The sequence below is a fragment of the Eubalaena glacialis genome, chromosome 5 (assembly GCF_028564815.1).
Source record: "Eubalaena glacialis isolate mEubGla1 chromosome 5, mEubGla1.1.hap2.+ XY, whole genome shotgun sequence".
NCBI lineage: Eukaryota > Metazoa > Chordata > Mammalia > Artiodactyla > Balaenidae > Eubalaena > Eubalaena glacialis.
This window is the reverse complement of record NC_083720.1, coordinates 43,857,384-43,875,937: the sequence shown is the minus strand read 5'-3', so window position 1 is coordinate 43,875,937 and position 18,554 is coordinate 43,857,384. Positions and strand designations below refer to the sequence as shown.

General features: G+C 42.6%; 1 protein-coding gene across 1 annotated transcript in view; it reads right to left on the bottom strand.

The window, feature by feature from the left end:
- Positions 1–18,554, bottom strand: part of CD38 (CD38 molecule) — a 36,351-nt gene that overhangs the window by 2,610 nt on the left and 15,187 nt on the right. The window contains exons 2-7 of the mRNA XM_061191254.1: positions 14,860–14,989; positions 12,741–12,876; positions 6,786–6,871; positions 3,784–3,857; positions 1,473–1,565; positions 1,033–1,119 (exon numbers count right to left, since the gene is read on the bottom strand). Coding sequence (XP_061047237.1) covers positions 1,033–1,119; positions 1,473–1,565; positions 3,784–3,857; positions 6,786–6,871; positions 12,741–12,876; positions 14,860–14,989 — 606 coding nt within the window. The remainder of the gene's footprint in view (positions 1–1,032; positions 1,120–1,472; positions 1,566–3,783; positions 3,858–6,785; positions 6,872–12,740; positions 12,877–14,859; positions 14,990–18,554) is intronic.

Sequence of the window (18,554 nt, the reverse complement as noted above, 5' to 3'; positions counted from 1 at the left end):
GGTTTTAGCATTCCATTTTCTCAATGCAAAGTATCTTTGAGTAACTTAACCTGGTCAGATGTCTGCCATGTTTCTTTTATAGTTGTTCCTTTGTTCTGTTTGTTTTCCCATCTAACTGCTGTAGAAGGCTTCTGTTATTTTCTGGCAGTTTCCAGAGAGAAGCCAGCTGACTGATGGGGAATTCAGGTCATTTGAGAGACAAAGGCCTCAGTGACTGTTCTTTGAATCTGTCCTTCCGTTTTTCTGACATGGTTGGTGGGAAAGGGAGGTGATAGGGAAGTGATGGGAAAAGTATCCTAGCGTTTCAGCTTCTACATTCTTTGAGAAAAGTTTTCTCTCTGCATCTGTCTTGTTCCAAGCTATCACATATGGGAAAATTTCCAAAGAAGCTTTTAGTAAAGATCCCTGTCTATATTAAGTATTGGCCATAACTTCTTAAAAATAGTGAGGGGAGAGGGATCCCAGTTTTGATAACAGAGTTGCAGGTGACTTTAAAAATATATACCTATCTGTAATTTAAACTTTTCTCCAATAAACATGTATTACTGGTAAGTATTTTTTTTAAGATTTTACATTTTTTCATTAGAAAAATGATAAAGCTTGGTAAACTGCCATTTGGCAACTCACCAAGTGTTAGGCATCTACACTGAGACCCAACTAAAGAAACCTCACCTGCAAAATTATGCCAAGTCACAAGGATTTTATAAATCCTTTGCATATGGCAAAACGTGCTTCTACTCCTCTGAAAGCTACGAGTTTTGGGTCAGGCCTCTCATGTGGGAAACCAGGAAAGATACCCTCAAAGTCTGGGTCAGCTTTACAGGAAAATAACTGCTTGAGTCAGGTGTGGAAGGAAGAGGAAGCGGAGGGAAGGTGGACAGCAGAAGGCCACTGGCTGGAAACACCTTCTGGGCTGAGCTGGGGGAAGAGCAGAGTTCACCATAGGTCACCACCCAGATCACCATCAAGGCCCAAGGGAAGATGCCTGTGATGGCAAGACAGCCATTTCTTCTTCAAGAAGACATCAGTTACCTGTAGTAATCCTGGCAAGTAAATTTGATATTCCTTTGCTTTATAATCAATCTCAGATCATTTATGGAGGAACCCGAGCATGAGTCACTGGGAAAAAAAAGAAGAAAGTGTTAAAATAACAGGAGCTCACAAACATTTCCTGAGTCTCTTGGTTTCTTCCAGGTAGCAGGCCCTGGTCAAGGCCCTGGGGTAAAGAGCTGAAGCAGAGGTAGTTTCTAAGAGCTCACAGGTCAGCAGGGGAGCCAAAGGTGTGAACTAGGTAGATACCTACCATGGAAATAAAATTAAGAGACTGTTGGAATGGGGTAAATGTAGAGTAAGGCCCCATTCATTTCCTGAGCCAGTCCTTTCTCAATGCATTCCTGTGACTGTGGATTCTTTCATGGACTGATTCCTGAAATAACCCTGAGAATATATGGGTACAAGGTAGTCACATATACCTGGGAAATTTTCCAAGGTCATGGATCACCCAAGCCTGTAGCGTATGAACCTTCATTGGATTCAAGTTAGGGACTTCCACGCGTCCAAAAGTGCTAAGATGGAAGAGACAAAGAACATTGTTAACCCCAGACTAAATTTTTCAGGCATCCACAGCCCCTGTGAAAAGCCAGCAGGAGGGGTGCCATTGGTTAGAACTTACCCTTTGGATATGAACCATGATTTGCATTAGAATCAGGCATCTTTACTCATTCAGTGTGACCCTAAATGAGTAAGATTCTCAAAAGAAGATTCTTCATCTGTACATTGATGTTGATTCTTTAAGTACTTGCTATTCCAAGAGTGGGCCTTAGACCAACGTAATGAGCTCATTAGACCTGCAGAATCTCTGCCCACCGCCACCTGCTGGATCAGAACCTGCAGCCGAACGATCTCCAGGTGATCTACTCACTCTCTGAGTTTGAGAAGCACATCGTTGAAAGACCCCGATGTCCTGCTCTAACCCCAGCCTTAAACTCTCCCCATTAGTCTCTACCACTTCTATTACAAGTACTTGGATCCCTAGTATCAGATTACAAAATTCTGGAATGTTAACACTTGTACCCAAAAGCCTACAAGGTTGGGGTCAGAAGAAGACAGAAGGACAAATGCTTCTTGGTGGAATTAAACATTAAAAGAGGAGAGAAGGAAAAGTAATTTGGGGCACCTGGAGTGCCTGGGGCACATTAATATATGCTCCCTCCTCTCAATCAGACTTATCCAGGGAAAGACTGAAGAAGAGAGACTGGAAAGGTAATCAACGTGGTAAAAACTGTAAGTACAGAAGGGGGTTAGAGAAGGAAGCCATGAGTGTGACCAGAGTCAGTGGTTAAAGGAGTGGATGTGGAATCTAGAAAAATGGTACAGATAAACTTATTTGCAAAGCAGAAATAGAGTCACAGAAGTAGAGAACAAACTTATGGTTACCAAGGGGGGGAAGGTGGGGGTGGGACGAACTGGGAGATTGGGACTGACATATATACACTACTATGTATAAAATAGATAACTAATGAGAACCTACTGTATAGCACAGGGAACTCTACTCAGTGCTCTGTGGTGACCTAAATGGGAAGGAAATCTAAAAAAGAGTGGGTATATTTATATGTATAACTGATTCACTTTGCTGTACAGCAGAAACTAACACAACATTGTAAAGCAACTATAGTCTAATAAAAATTAATTGAAAATATGGGATTTCCCTAGTGGCACAGTTGTTAAGAATCCGCCTGCCAATGCAGGGGACACGGGTTCGAGCCCTGGTCCGGGAAGATCCCATATGCCGCAGAGCAACTAAGCCCGTGCGCCACAACTACTGAGCCTGCGCTCTAGAGCCCACGAGCCACAGCTACTGAGCCCGCGTGCCACAACTACTGAAGCCTGCGTGCCTAGAGCCCATGCTCCGCAACAAGAGAAGCCACTGCAATGAGAAGCCTGTGCACCACAACGAAGAGTAGCCCCCGCTCGCCGCAACTAGAAAAAGCCCACGCAGCAACGAAGACCCAACGCAGCCAAAAATAAATTAAGTAATTTTTTTAAATTATTAAAAAATAAAAAACAAAGGAGAGGACAATAACTGATACCCATCCAGCACTTTCTCTGTCAGGCACAGGGCTCAGCATTTTTCATACATTATCCCAGTTTATCTTCATATCACCATCACCTCCTCAGGTACATACATACTACAGGGGCCCTGCTAAGGTCACATAGGTAAGATGTCACGACCTCTGGAGTCCCTGCTTTTAACCACTACAATAAACCGCTGACACTGTCTGCAAAGAGGTAATGAAGGTCAAACGCCCAGCAGAGCTCCTGCTGTTCCCAGTAGTAGACTTACTGCTGACTTGGGATTCACCCCGTCCAGGGAGGAGAGAGGAGTCGGGCAGATCTTCATGGATGGTGAGACTTTAGACAGTCAGAAGGAAGGAGGGGCCAGGTCATATGGGGGAGCAGTGTGAACAAGGGTGGAAAATGGGCAGGATGGAGTGTCATGGAAGAGAGAGCTGAGAAGATTATAGCAGGCGTCGTAAAGCCCAGAGGAGGAGCTGGACACGTGCAAGGACCATTAGGACTTTTGGAGGATTTTAAACAATGGAGAAACCAGACAAAAGTGTTGACTTAGAAAGACAAAGCTCTCCATAGAATACAAACATTTTACCTTTTTTTAGCCCAGATTCAGTACTGACCTTCAACATGAAAAGCATATTCTTCTAAAGATGAAGTAGCCAATAGGAGACTGTGCCAACCCTTACAAATAGGATGCAAAGGAACAAGTACCTCTTTCTATCAAAGGCGTTACTGATGGATCCATTGAGCACCACCTGGGCCACACCACAGGCATTTTCTGCAAACTTAAAAACAAAAACACCATGCCTCAGCATGCAAACTTAAGTGCCACGCCCCAGCAGCTCCATCCCAAACAGCTCTTAGCATCATCTGGTGAAGGGGGAACAGCCTGTATGGCTCTAGCTTGGTCAGGCCAGATCTGTGTCATTTTCATCCCAAGCCATTGGAGGGATTATGCTTCCCATGAGAGTTCTGGAAGCAGTTGCTCCAATCTGTGTCTGAACAATGAAGTTCAACACCATCACTGCTAAATTGGTGGTTCAGAAGGTGGAAGTTCAGGGACCTCCCTGGCAGTCCAGGGGTTAAGACTCAGTGCTTCCAGTGCAGCGGGTGTGGGTTCGATCCCTGGTCAGGGAATTAAGATCCTACGTGCCGCACAGTGCGGCCAAAAAAGAAAAAAAAAAAAAAAGGTGGAAGTCCAGATGAGTAAGAGCCGCATAAGCCCTGAAGGAGGAAGATAAGAGCACTTTCTGGGGGCCACGCACTGCAGACGCTGCACATGTCATTTAGTGGGAGCAGAGTAGACACTTAAGGAGTAAAAGAAATGAAGGAAGAAAAAAGAAAATGCCAAGAAAAAAGAAACTGTGGAGAGATGGCGACACTGAAGCCTGCAAAGGCATAAAGAGAAATGGGGAATGAATGAGTGGATATTTCTGAGCAAGGGGTTTTATTCCATGGGAATCTTCCCTAGGCACTGGGGAAAACAAGATGAACAAAAACTAAGCAATACACTCGTTTCCTCCAGGAGGCCCATCCAGATCCCTGGGACTAGCTCAGGTCTCCTTCACACAGTATACAACTATACCGCATTGTGAGGTTGAGCTTAACGTGGGGTCAGCCACCGGGACCGAGAGTTCCGTGAGAGCCGTGAGCCTGGCTATCCCGCTCGCCACTGCAGCGCTGGAGCCTCGCAGCTAGGGCACGGCCCAGAGCGGGCGCCCAGGGAAGGTCCACGGACGGAGAAGAGGGACGGAGGGAAAGAGGAGGCAAGAAGTCCAAATACTCTGCGATGGAGAGTATGGAAGAACCCGGGACAACAGAAGTCAAGTCCTGAAGGATGAATCGGGTTCTGCCTGGTAGAGGGTGAGGCAGATGCAAACCAAAAGGCCCAGGAGCTTGCGAGAGGAGTGATCCTTGGGGGAAAACTTCAGTGGACGCTGAGGCTGGGTAGATTAGTTAGTTCACAGAGGGCCATGAATGCTTTGCCAAAGAATCTGGCCTTTACTCCGCAGGAGATAAAACACGACTGAACGATTTGAAAGGGAATTGTGAAAATCCTGTGCGGTGTCTATCTTTCTCCTGGGGGTGATGAGCAGAGGACAGAGGCCCGATTACTATCAATCACAAGCGCTAACCCAACAGAATGGGTGTCAAGCATTAACCCTGCCCTATGTAAGTCCCAGCAGCCCCCGCAGAGTAAATCTTGGGTCAGTTTGCCCCAAGGTCACGTCACTTGGAAGCAAGGAAATGAGACGGGGGGTGGGGGGTGGGGGGTGGAGGGGGCAGGGGGGATCCAAACCACCAAGCAGCACTGCCTCTGGTGTCAGCAAAAGAAAAGATCAAGTCGGATGAAAGAAGCCCATTTATATCCATCTATCTATGAGAACTTGGCCAAGATAAAGGTGCAGTCCCAGGGGAGCTCACAATGGTAGAGCGCCTTCCTTCATTTTCCTGTACTCCTGGCCCCAAGGACAGTGTGAGGAACACAAGTAGGTGCTTGACACATACAAAATGTGACTTGGCTTTCAACGTTTTCAGCAACAGCACTGCCACCAAACGGATCATAGAGTGATAACATAAATAGAAACTATTCTCAGAAAAAGCAAACAAACAACGACAACCAAAAACTCTGCAGTGCCTCTGATTTTCACAGCGCATAGTAGGTACTCTACAAATATTTGTTAAAGGAATGCATTCAGGTAAACCATACCATGGTTTACCTGAATCTCCTTAAGGTAGGTGAGGCTCTCAGCTCTGCTACTCACTAGCCCATTTGAATGAGTCACTTTACCTCTTAAGTTTCCTCACCTGGAACATGGACATTTGTACCTTCTCGTGCCACCTGTTGTGATGACTAAACGAAATGACACAGGTGACACAACTGGCCCGGGACTTGTCATGAATATGCACTTAACATATGTGAGTTCTCACTTTGCCCAGGTCCTCCGATGTCTGAGTTTAATTTTGGAGAATTCTAAGTAGTGTAGTTTCATTTTCTCCCGTGTTTTCCATTCATTTCTTTTCTTTCTTCCTTTCTTTCCCTTTCTTTTCCCTAGTCCACTTACAAATAAGCAACTTACAAGAAAAATAAATATGCACAAAGGCAGCTTAGAGTGAGGTCAGAAATAGATAGTGGTGAGGATGGTATTTCCCAGCCTGGATTCTGGATCTGGAGTCAGACAATTTGGATAAACACCCAGATCTGCCACTTACTGTGTACATTTAGTAAAATGCTTATTTACCTTTACCTCCATTTTGTCACCTATAAAATGGATGTGATATTCATGGTGCCTACTTCATAGGGTTCGGTGAGGACGAAAGATTTTAATCCATGTAAAGACCTGAGGACTGTGCCTGGCACACAGTAAATGGTCTGCAAATGTAGGTTATTAAGACTGTCCCAGGAACCTAAGATTGGCCAATACCTGGATCAGAGGATTTAAAAAACCCAGAGGTGCCAGACAGCCAAAGCCAAAAAATGGGTAAGAGCAAGAAGTCTTCAAATAGAGCCCAGCAACCTTCCATGAATGCCCACAAATTACACATGAAAATATTCTGACATGTGCTTATGAACATTTTTCTGAGGAAAGAATCCTAAACTTCTGTTTCTAAAAGGATCTGTGACCCAAAGTGAGTTAAAACCAACCACTTACTGGATGACCTCTTAAGCTCTTTGGTCTCCAAGATTCTAGAATTTCACTTGTGGTACTTACCCTTTTGGACAGCAAGTCCCAGAATACAGAAACAAAGTTGTTGCTGCAGTCTTTCTTCCAGTGTGGACAAGATTGATAGTTCAATTCTAAAAGACATAGTTTACAGAAAAGTAATTAAAATGGAAAAGAAAAGGTATAATTGATCTCTGTTCTTTACAGGCTATTGGATCACAGTGGAGCTGCTTTCCAGTGGCATCACTGCCAAGATGGAGGATGGAGAATGGACACATCTCAACCCAATTTAACTAAGTGCCCCCTGAATCCCTTCCAAGTCCTTACCTTACCCTCCAAATCCCAGACAGGAACACAGTGACCAGCTTTGAGTCATCTTTCTGGGAAATTACAGCAAAAGTTCATCTAACAGAGACAAGCCCCCCGTACTATTCCCACTTCCAGGAAGAATTAGAGATAATTTCCTCTCCCACCACCTTCTGTCTCCACACCCTTAGGCTCAGATGCCCTCAGAGTCTTTCTACACTCGCCCCATCCAGACAGGCTCAGCTGTCAGTGAGGAACCACAGACATAAGGCATGAACACATAGTTTCTGTGCTACTTCTTCCAAGGATATCTGCTTTAACACGCCAGCATTTATTTATTTTTTTTATCGAGGTATAATTGACAAATAAAATTGTAAGATACTTAAATGGTACAGTGTAAAGATTTGATATGCATACACATTGTGAAAAGATTCTCCATCAAGTTAATTAATATGTCTATCACCGCATATTCTTTTTTTTTTTTTGATGAGAACTTTGAAGTTCTACTCTCTTAGCAAATTTCAATTATACAATACAGAGTTAACAGTTATAGTCACCATGTTACACCTTAGATCCTCAGAGCTTATCTGTCTTATAAATGAAAATTTGTACCCTTTTACCAACTTCTCCCTATTTCCTCCACCTTCCAGCCTCTGGAAACCACTTATCTACTCTTTTATGAGTTCCACCTTTTTTTTTCAGATTCCACATATAAGTGATACCATGCAGTATCTGTCTTTTTCTGTCTGATTTATTTCACTTAGCATAATGTCCTCCAGTTTCACAGCGTTGTCACAAATGATGGGATTTCCTTCTTTTTAAAGGTTGAATAATATTCCGTTGTGTGCGTGTGTATTTACATATATGTACATACATATATATATACCCACATATATGTACATATATATGTATATATATATATATATATATATATCACATTTGCTTTATCCATTGCATTTGACTACACAAACATTTATTGAGTGTTGGGTCCTGGAGATAGAGAGATGAATTAGATAAAGGCCCTGCCTTCAGAGGCCACATAATCTACTATAATCAAATAAATCAGAGAAAGAGCAACTTGGGTTGGGGGTGGTGTGCAGCACCATGAGGGAAGGTTGATGTTGAACTTGGTTTTGAAGGATGAATAGAAGTCTTCAGACAGATGAGCTAGAGAAAGGGGCTTCATGCCGAGAGAGCATGTGCAAAGGCACCGGGTTTAGATTTGTACTGCCAGAGTAGAAGGGATGAGGAGGGGATTGATGGAAGATGAGGCATATGAAAGACAAAGGCCAGGCCATGCCAAGGAATTCCGACTTTATCTTAGAGGCAAACAGAGCTATTTGGGTTTTAAGAGACAGAAACAATTCCATTGTGGTGGCCAGACAGAGGATGACCTGAAGGGGTCAGGGGTGAGCAGTTAGGATCTGACAACAGTCCAGCAAGAAAGGAGGGGGCGTTAGTGAGCTGGATTCAGGCAGTTGTAACAGGAAAGAAAGGATGAACTGCTAGGTAAATGACTAGGTTGGTGACAGATTGTATATGGCAGAGGAGGATGGAGTGAGAATGAAGGCAGAGTCTGGGATTGTCTCCCCTCAACTTTGCATCATCAAGCAGGTAAGAGAAGTGCGGGGTGAGAAGCCCTGAAACCCTTTCTTGTGTCCCAGAAGTCAGGCATGCGGCAGCCACCTATTTCCTCTGTGTGTATGTGTACAGCTGACCTTGCACAAATACCCATCTTTCTACTTCCACTTTGTTATAGGTTGAATCCTGTACCCCCAAAAGATATGTTGAAGTCCTAACCCCCAGTACCTGGGAATGTGATCTTTTTTTTTGGAAAAGGGTGTTTGCAGAGGTAATCAGGTCAAAATGAGATCATTAGGGTGGGTGGGTCCTAATCCAATAAGACTGCTGTCCTTATAAGAAAGGGAAGTTTGGTCACAGAGATAGACAAGCACAAAGGGAAGGCTCTGTGAAGACGCACAGGGAGAAGACAGCCATGTGAAGATGGAGGCAGGGATTGGCGTGAACCAAGGAACACCAAGGGTTGCCAGCAAACACCAGAAGCTAGAAGAGGCAAAGGACTCTCCCCTGGAGACTTCAGAGAGAGCACGGCCCAGTCAACACCTTGATCTAGGACTTCTAGCCTCCAGAACTGTGAGAAAATAAATTTCTATTGTTTTAATGCCACCCAGTATGTGGTACTTCATTACGGCAGCCACAGGAAACTAATATAACCACAGACGTGGGCTTGACTGCCAATGACCAGAAAGAAAGTTCTAGATCAGAAACACTTCCGGGGATGAGGAAGTAATCCTGGGGGTTTTTATAATAATTAAATGCATTAAAAACAAAACAGCACAAATTAGAAAAAAAATTCCATGTACAGATGTAAATAATTACTGCGGAGTCAAAAGATAAATTCGAATCATCTCCAATAGAGGCAAAAATGTTGACGATGATGAAATGAACATAATTTTGTAAGATGCTACAAGGGCGCCCCTGTTCATAGGTTTTCATGAACATAAAGCTCTTTTATCTTCACAACCATATCTGGAGAGAAGTCTCTCAGTTTCACCTCCCCTCTCCCTACCAGGATGTCTCCCCCTTGCCACCTGACCATTAAATAAAATTTGAAAGTCACAGAGAAAAAGACAAGGAGAGAAATTTTACAATAAAGTAAGAGAAATTAGGTATATAAAAAAGCAGAATAAGAAGTTAAAAAGAGAGAGATTAGAAGGTTATAACAGAAACTATGACTTTCATAATAAAACAAATAAACAAGGCAAAACTAAGGTAGAAAAAAATTAAGGAAAAAGTGTTAAGGAAATTAAGGAAATTTAAGGAAAAATAAAAATTAAGGAAAAAGCCAGACAGAACAATTAAAATATAAAAATTAGGAACCAGAAAGACAACAAATAAAATAAGGAAAAGAGGTTAAAAATCAATAAAAATTGAGGCCAAAGGAGAAGGAAGTAGACGGAATAAAACAACCTATACAGGATTCAGTTGAAAAGAAAGCAAAAATAAAGAACTCTAAAAGGTAAACTGATGAGAAATAGATTTTTTTATTTCTCCAATTTATTCTAAGAAAGAACTGACATGGTATATTGAAAAATAAAACTAAAAGCAAAGTTTATAGGAAACACATTTATAAGCTAAAAGGGTTAAATCCTTGAAAAGCTAACTTGCAATAAGGGAAATTTAAAAAGGAAAGCAAGAAATATGGCAAAAATTATAAAAGTTAACCAAAAAGAAAAAGAGTAAATGGAGAGATATATTTATATGCCATATTTCTAGGTGGAAAGAGTCTGGATTAAAGATTAATTGAAAAGTTACAAAAGAAAAACACGAGATGAAAATATAGAAAACTCTCCAATCTTGAGTAAGGAAAATCTAAGCAAAATATGAAACCCAGCAGCCAAATAGGAAAGGATAGACAGATTTATTGCATTTCTGTGTGGTAAAAGACAATATAAACAGTATTAGAAGAAAAACAGAAACTGAGAAAAATAGATTTGCCACCTTTGTGCCAGAAAACAGGCAAGATGACACGTGGTTAAGAACACGAGTTCTCCAGCCAGTAATCGTGGGTCTCTCCCAGCTCTGCCACTCACTAGCCGGCAACTTACTTAACAGCCCTGTGCCTCAGACTCCTCCTTTGTACAATGAGATCGTCACAGGGGCTGTGGAGGATTAAATGAGTGAATATTCATACAGCACATAGAACAATGGCCCATAAGTAGTAGCTACTATTGTTAATTTATATTGAACTTCTATAAATAAGAAAATAATAGACATCCCAATAAAAAGGATTAATATATACGAACTGCCAGTTTACAATAGAAATAGAAATATCCACCATTAAATATACAAATATACTCAGCTTCACAGTAAAAGAAATGCAAAAATAAGCCGAGGTATTATTTCTGTATCACAATGGCAAGACATTTTAAAGTATTAATGTCCAGTGTTGGTGAGGGTCTGGGTAAACAGATTATCTCATATATTTTGAGAGTATAAATTGTTACCACCTTTTGAATAACAATTTGTCAGTTTCCACCACAATTTATTCCACACTGAAATTCCACCTGTAGACATTTATCTTTCAGAAATACTTCCACAAGCATGCATGTGTGTGTGCACGCATGTACGTGTACAAAAGTGCTCCTTGCAACGGTGGTTGTAACAGCAAAAACATCTGAAAAACCTAAACGTCCATCAATCGGAGGTTGTTCAAATAAATTATCATATGTCCATAGAGCACTTAAGATGAGGCCTTTTAAAAAAATATGGCTGTATTTATACCTACTAATTTTAAATGAATAAAGCAAGTTGCAAAACAGTATGTGTATATTTCAAATATACAGACTGTCCCCGACTTGCGATGCTTGGGTTTAGGATTTTTCAACTTTTTGACGGTGTGAAAGCGATATGCATTCAGTAGAAAACATAATTTGAATTTTGAATTTTGATCTTTTCTCAGAGTGGTGGTATGGGGTCTGATCCTCTCTCGTGATGCTGGGCAGTGGCAGTGAGCCACAACTCCCAGTCAGCCACGCCAGCCGGCGGGTAAATAACCAAGACACATACAACCACTCTACACCCAGACAACCATTCTGCTTTTCACTTTCAGTACAGTATTCAACAAATAACATAAGCTCTTCAACACCTTATAAAATAGGCTTTGCATTAGGTGATTTTGCCCAACTATAGGCTAATGGAAGTGTTCTGAGTACATTGAAGGTAGGCTAGGCTAAGCTACAGTGTTCAGTAGGCTAGGTGGATCAAATGCATTCTTGACTTATGATATTTTCAACTTATGATGGGTTTATGGGGACATAAGGAAGATCTGTATGTATTTATATGAGCGCAGAGAAATGCAGGGTATGTACCAAATTGTTGACAACAGTCCCCCTTTGGGAAAGAGCATGAAAATTGAGGAGTGGGGGAAATGGAATTTTTACTTTTTACTTTGATGCATTTCTGTATATGCAAGTATTTTTCAATTAAGAGTACATCTTTTTTGTAATTGGAAATAATGCAAATCTGGGTTGAAGAAGCTACTACAATAAGTTTTTTTAAATAGTCAAAAGCAATAAAAATAAGAATAAAACTATATAAAGTAAAAATATCCACATTATAAATAAAAAGAGAAAGAAAAAAAGAAGTGAAATGAGCTCAGTCGGGCTTTCTTAGTAGAAAACATCTTCCCACAGTGAGGTGTTCTGGGTCTTTCTGGGCAAGGAAGGTGACCTCTGATCAATGGCAAAGCCACACACTGGCCCTAGACACAGAGAAGTCCAGCATGTGGTCCCTATGGCTGTTCTGTGGAACAAGGACTTTGGCCTGGTTCCCTCGGAGGTCTCATTCTGTTCTGGAATTATTTGGTCCTGAATGATGCCCTTATAGAAAGTAAAACACCAACAATTCAGAAGCAGGCTACTCTTGTACTCAGAAAGGAGGGAATCAGGAAGCATGAACAGCCCTAAACTCTAAAGTTAATTTTTCTAGAAAACATGAGTTGGTCTACAGAATGCTGTTTTACATGAGCCTGAGTTGTTATTAAGGGTATAGATGCCATCAGGGTGGGCACCTGTGGCTCCTTCCTCCACACTGATCTTCCGTGATCCCTAGCAGAGCTCAGGGCTCCTGCACCCTGCACGTCCCCAGGCGACCCCAAATGGACCAGATCCTCACCATAAGAGCCTGCATCTCCGCACCAGCTAAGGTCATCCGCAATGTAACCCAGCAGTGTGTCTTCCAGGGTGAACATCCCTCGCTGGACCTTCGTGTACTGATGCGCCAACTCCTTTGTTTTGCTCCAAAAGACTGTCTAAGAGAGAATAAACACAATCTATTATTGAGATCAATTTACTAAGTCAAAAAAACTCCACTGAATTTGCATCTTTTTAAATGAAATAAAACATAGGAAACATCAGAATAAATCACCTATAGTAAGAGTAAGTGTTGCGGGTTTCACGGATCTCTGTGTGTGAGAATGAGAGAGAGTACATGTGTGGAGGGTGTGTGTGTGTGTGTGTGTGTGTGTGTGTGTGTTCTCTAGGTCACGATGTAAAATGAAGTTATTATTCTGGATTGCAGGGGAAAAGTCTGAAAACCACTGATCAAAATCTTATAATAGGGCTTCCCTGGTGGCGCAGTGGTTGGGAGTCTGCCTGCCGGTGCAGGGGACACGGGTTCGAGCCCTGGTCTGGGAGGATCCCACATGTCGCGGAGCAACTAAGCCCGTGAGCCACAACTACTGAGCCTGCGCGTCTGGAGCCTGTGCTCCGCAACGGGAGAGGCCGCGACAGTGAGAGGCCCGCGCACCGCGATGAAGAGTGGCCCCCGCTTACCGCAACTAGAGAAAGCCCTCACACAGAAACGAAGACCCAGCACAGCCAAAAATAAATAAACAAAATTAAATTAAAAAAAAAGAAATCTTATAATAAACCTAAGCTCCAAACACATCTGGGGGAGGCATTAGGTAGTTCCAAATTCCTAAAGTTCTCGGCAAAACAATTTTTTCTAAGTGCTATTTTCTGGGAGAAGTGTCCTTTGATTCTTAAACAGCTCCATAACCCCTGCTTTTTTTTCCCGAAATCTCCCCTATCTCCTTACAAAAAAAGGAAAAGAACAAATACAGTGAGTTTTTGCAGGGTCCTGTGTAAAGGTGCAGAAAGTCAAATTTCAGAACAATCTCCTGCTCCATGGATCTATTCATTCTTAGTAGGAGGCAGTGGAGGTTTGAAGCCGGGGCCCTGGAGTCATGCTGCCTTATGAAACCCAGCATCACTGCTCACTGGCTGTCTGACCTTGGACAACCAAAGAATTGCTAAGCCTCACATTCCCCATCTGTAAAATGGTATCGATAATAATTGTAAGGAACTCCTGAGATGCTGAGATGAAATGAGACAATGCAAATAAGGTGCTTGTCCCGTATCTGTGGCCAGTCACTTATTCAGCCACTGTCCCCTGGTGATGATTTACCAGCAGCTACTCTGTGTAGGGCTTTGGGCTTGGTGTACCCACCGGAGCTCCATAGTCGCTCCAGCTCTAACAATGGGAGGAGACTCTGTAATTTGTGGCTGTCTTAAGGGCTTCGTGAAGATGATTTGGGGCACATTGAATTTTCACCTTAAACACTGACTTTAGAAAAGATGCACTCCATTACAGACCTTTTCCAGTATAATTAATGTATTAAAACCCAGGCCTCTCTGGCTCTAAATCTTGGGCCATTTACATTTCAACTGGTCGCTTTCAAGACCATCAAACTTGAGTAATCACTGGTCACCTAAACTTGCCAAGCCTCAGTTTTCTCTCTAGTGAAATGGGATTGCTGATGTCTGATCTACCTATTCCACAAGTTGACTGTGAAAACCTAACAGGATAAGGGTTCAGAAAGTCCTTTGTAAGCAAAAAAAGGCACTCAGCAAATGCAAAATGGCATTGTTGTTATCATCATCATCATCATCGGAGGTCAGAGAGAGTTTTGCAGTTCTATAAGGTGGATTATTTTTGTTTGGGTTGGGTTGGGTTGGGGTTTGTGTTAGGTTTGTTTTGCCTGATTTTTGGCTGACTCTCCTTTCCTCTTTCTCTGTCCCCAGTTCTCTCTCTTACCTCCAGTCCCCAGATGTTCTAAATCCCAGTGACATCCTGGTCTCCCAATGGACCCCAAGCTCCCTCCCTGCCAACCATGCCTACATCCTAATATACAGATTTTCCTCTTCCCTCATCCTGGTCAAAATGTGGTCCCATGACCTCTTCCCTTTGGCTTTTATCTTCAGTTTTTAAATCCATAACTTGACCCAGTTACCTTGTCACAAGGCACAGTTTGATGCACCAGCTTCATCAGTGGGTAGTAGTCTTCCTCTGTCACACTGCAGGGGTACTTAGAGATAAATGCATTCCTGAATGCCTCCGTGATCTTTTGGCAGTCTCTATCTCTGTGAGATAAAACATGGGAAATAAAATAAAAGATGAATAATTAGATTTCAAACATATATTTAGAGCATAATTACCCCCTAAAAAATCTGTGTGCCAAGTGGTTCATATACATCATCACGTCTCATGTGTACAACAGTTTTATGAGATAAGCATCACCCTCCCTGCCCTACAAGGTCCCTGCACTCGTGGGGCTTACTCTCTGGTTAGAGAGACAGACAATATACAAACAAGCAGATAAGCTAACGAAATAAGTATGGATTATGATAAGTATGCAGGAAATCAGTGGGGAATATTGAAGCAATGACCACTTTAGGGAGGCTGGTCTGGAGAGGGCTCCCTGAGACCAAATGTTGAGAAGGAGTGCATTCCAGACAGAGGGTGCCACAAGTGCAAAGGCCCTGAGGCAGAAAAGAACTTGCTGATTTTGAGGAAGTGCAAAAAGAACAAGGGGAGCAATGGTGAGAAATCAAAAAATAATCAGCCTTTCAGACAAGGAAACGAATTCAAATTTTACCTAATTACTGTGGGAAGGCAGTGGATAGGTTTAAGCATGGAAGTGGCCTCATCTGATTTTTGTTTTTGAAAAAGTCACTCTGAAAAACTCTGTGCCAGCCCCAAAGATGGAGCAAAGTCTTTGAAATAGGAATTCCAACCCCACGTCCTCTCCAAACAGCCCCTGGCAGTGAAAAGGCAGGCTGGCGAAGCAGCAGAGATGGAGGGGAGGGAGGGATGCTGGAGAAGATTGCAGCTGGACCTTCCCTCCTGTGTCTGTGTTAACTAGTGCACCTGAGCCCATCATTTCCTGGGGGGAAGGAAGTGGGTTTCCACTGGGAGTGCTCAGACACGGTTATCAGGACAAACTCCAGCCTTTGGACCCAGCATCCCAAGTACAGTACCAGGTCAGGCAGCTAAACCTGGGGGAGTAAAGATGAGCCCCTCATTTTCTATTCCCTCTGAGCCTGCTCTGGCCCTGCAGGGCACTAACAAAGCAGCCATTCCAGAGGGTCTTTTGCCTTCCCAACTCAGGCTGGCCAAGTCGAGTGGATTATTCCTCCTGATAAGCCAAGGAATCAGAGGATACCTGTGAGACACAGGCCCTTACACCAAAGCCACCCTGTGTATGTTGGAGACTCATCTTCTCAGTCCAAAATAGCTGCTCCAGTTCCAGCCATCATGACTACATTCCAACCAGCAGGAAAGGTTAGGGAAAAGAAAGGGGACAAGAAAGGAGGAGAAGGAAGAGAAGGGAAAAGTAACAGCAACAATGGGCATGTGCCAGCTGCCTTTTAAGGACAGGTGCCAGAAGATGTTCTTGCTATTTGCTCTTATCATGTTTGGTAAAATGTAGTCACGGGCACACTTTGCTACAAGGAAAGATGAGAAATGCAGCCTTTAATGTTGATGGCCATTCCACATCAAAAAGTACAGTTTTACCACAATGAGATATCACCTCACACCTGTCAGAATGGCTATCATCAAAAAGAACACAAACAACAAATGTTGGTGAGGATGTGGAGAAAAGGGAACCATCCTATGCTGTTGGTGGGAATGTAAATTGGTACAGTCACTGCAGAAAACAGTACGGAGGTTTCTCAAAAAACTAAAAATAGGACTACAATATGATCCAGCAATTCCACTTCTGGGGATATATCTGAAAAAAATCAAAAACACTAATTTGAAAAGATACATGCACCCCAGTGTTCACAGCAGCATTATTTACAAGTTCCAAGATATGGAAGGCCCTAAGTGTCCATCAACAGATGAATGGATAAAGAAGATGTGGTGTATACATATACAATGGAATATTACTCAGCCGTGAAAAAGAATGAAATATTGCCATTTGGAGCCATATGAATGGACTTGGAAGGCATTATGCTAAGTGAAGTAAGTCAGACAGAGAAAGACAAATACTGTATGATCTCACTTATATGTGGAATCTAAAAAATGCAACAAACGAGTGAATACAACAAAAAAGAAGCAGACCCACAGATACAGAGAATAAACTAGTGGTTACCAGTGGGGTGGAGGGACAGGCAATATAGGGGTGGGGGAGTGGGAGGTACAAATTATTGGATGTAAAGTAGACTCAAGGATGTATGGTACAACATGGGATATAGCCAATATTTTATAATAACTGTACATGGAAAGTAACCTTTAAAAATTGTATAAAAAATTAAAATAAAAAAACCCAAAAAATTTAAAATAAAAAAATGATGAAAGCACAGTTTTAATTCTAGAGGAGGGGCCGGCCTGCAGGCTCTGTCCCAGGAAGGTACTGCCATTGTCCCGTTTTACTGATAAAGAGGAAACTTTAAGGCTGTGAATTTAACCAATGTGCCCGAGGTAACATGATCAGTAAGTGGTAAAGCGGGACTGGACCCCAAATCTATGGGAGCCTCCCACATGGCTACAGCCTTACCGGGCAGGCTATTAAACTGCTCCAGCCTGGTATCCTCATCTGTAAGAGGGAGATAAGAATACTTCATGCCTGGGAAGTTTTGGAGGATTAAATGAGATGACACTTGGCATGTCCCCCGGGCCCCGGCTCTTTCATGGACGCCCCTCCCCTTCCCCAACATGCATGGGACCTTTCATCTGCATCACTGCTGGCCTGCGAAAGCTCTGCCGGGAAACCATTATCCACCTGGCTCTGCCCATACATTATATGTTTAAGAGAAAAACGTTCTTACGTTATGTACTTCGACATCAGTCCAAGTTTACGGGGCACCATCACGGGAAGTTTAGAGCAAAGGTGTTTGGCGGCTGTTTTACTTTGGAGGACCATGTTTTACTTCAATTAATGTAATGCAGTGGCCCTCTCAGGAATTTCCTGTTCTGATCCCAACTCCCTCGTAAACTCTTCTGCCTCCCTCCTCAGCCACAAAGAGTGGAAGAGGAGATACATCTCCTTGACGTGGAAGGACAAGAGAATTTTCCACCACAAAAAAGCTGGCAGTTCAGAGAAATCACCACGCGCTGGGCACCTACCATATACCAGATGCTTTCACCACCAAAAACGGGAGAACTCACAGACCTCCAAGAAGATTTTTATGCTTTTTAGGTATATAGACCCCTTCAAGACACATTACCTTAAGAATTCAAGAAACCCCAGGTTAAAAATTAAACAGAGTTCCTTGTTTAGGAGGAGCAGAGTTTAGAACATCAGAGTTGAAACAGACCTTGGAAGAGTTTATAACTCATCCATCTTCCCTTTCACTGTCTGAGACCAGAGCCTCCTACATGCCCCAAAAGTAAGAGGAAATGGGAAGTGGTGATGAGAAGGTTGGGGGCAGGCTTTATGAAGCCACTTTTCATCCTTAAAATCTGGGGGGAGGGATAAATTCGGAGTTTGGGATTAAAATATACACACTACTAGAAATAAAATAGATAACCAACAGGGACCTACTGTATAGCACAGGGGACTATACTCAATATCTTGTAATAACCTATAATGGAAAAGAATCTAAAAAAGAATATGTATCTATACATATATACATATATAAACAATCACTTTGCTGTATGGTTGATACTAACACGACATTGAAAATCAACTATATTTCAACA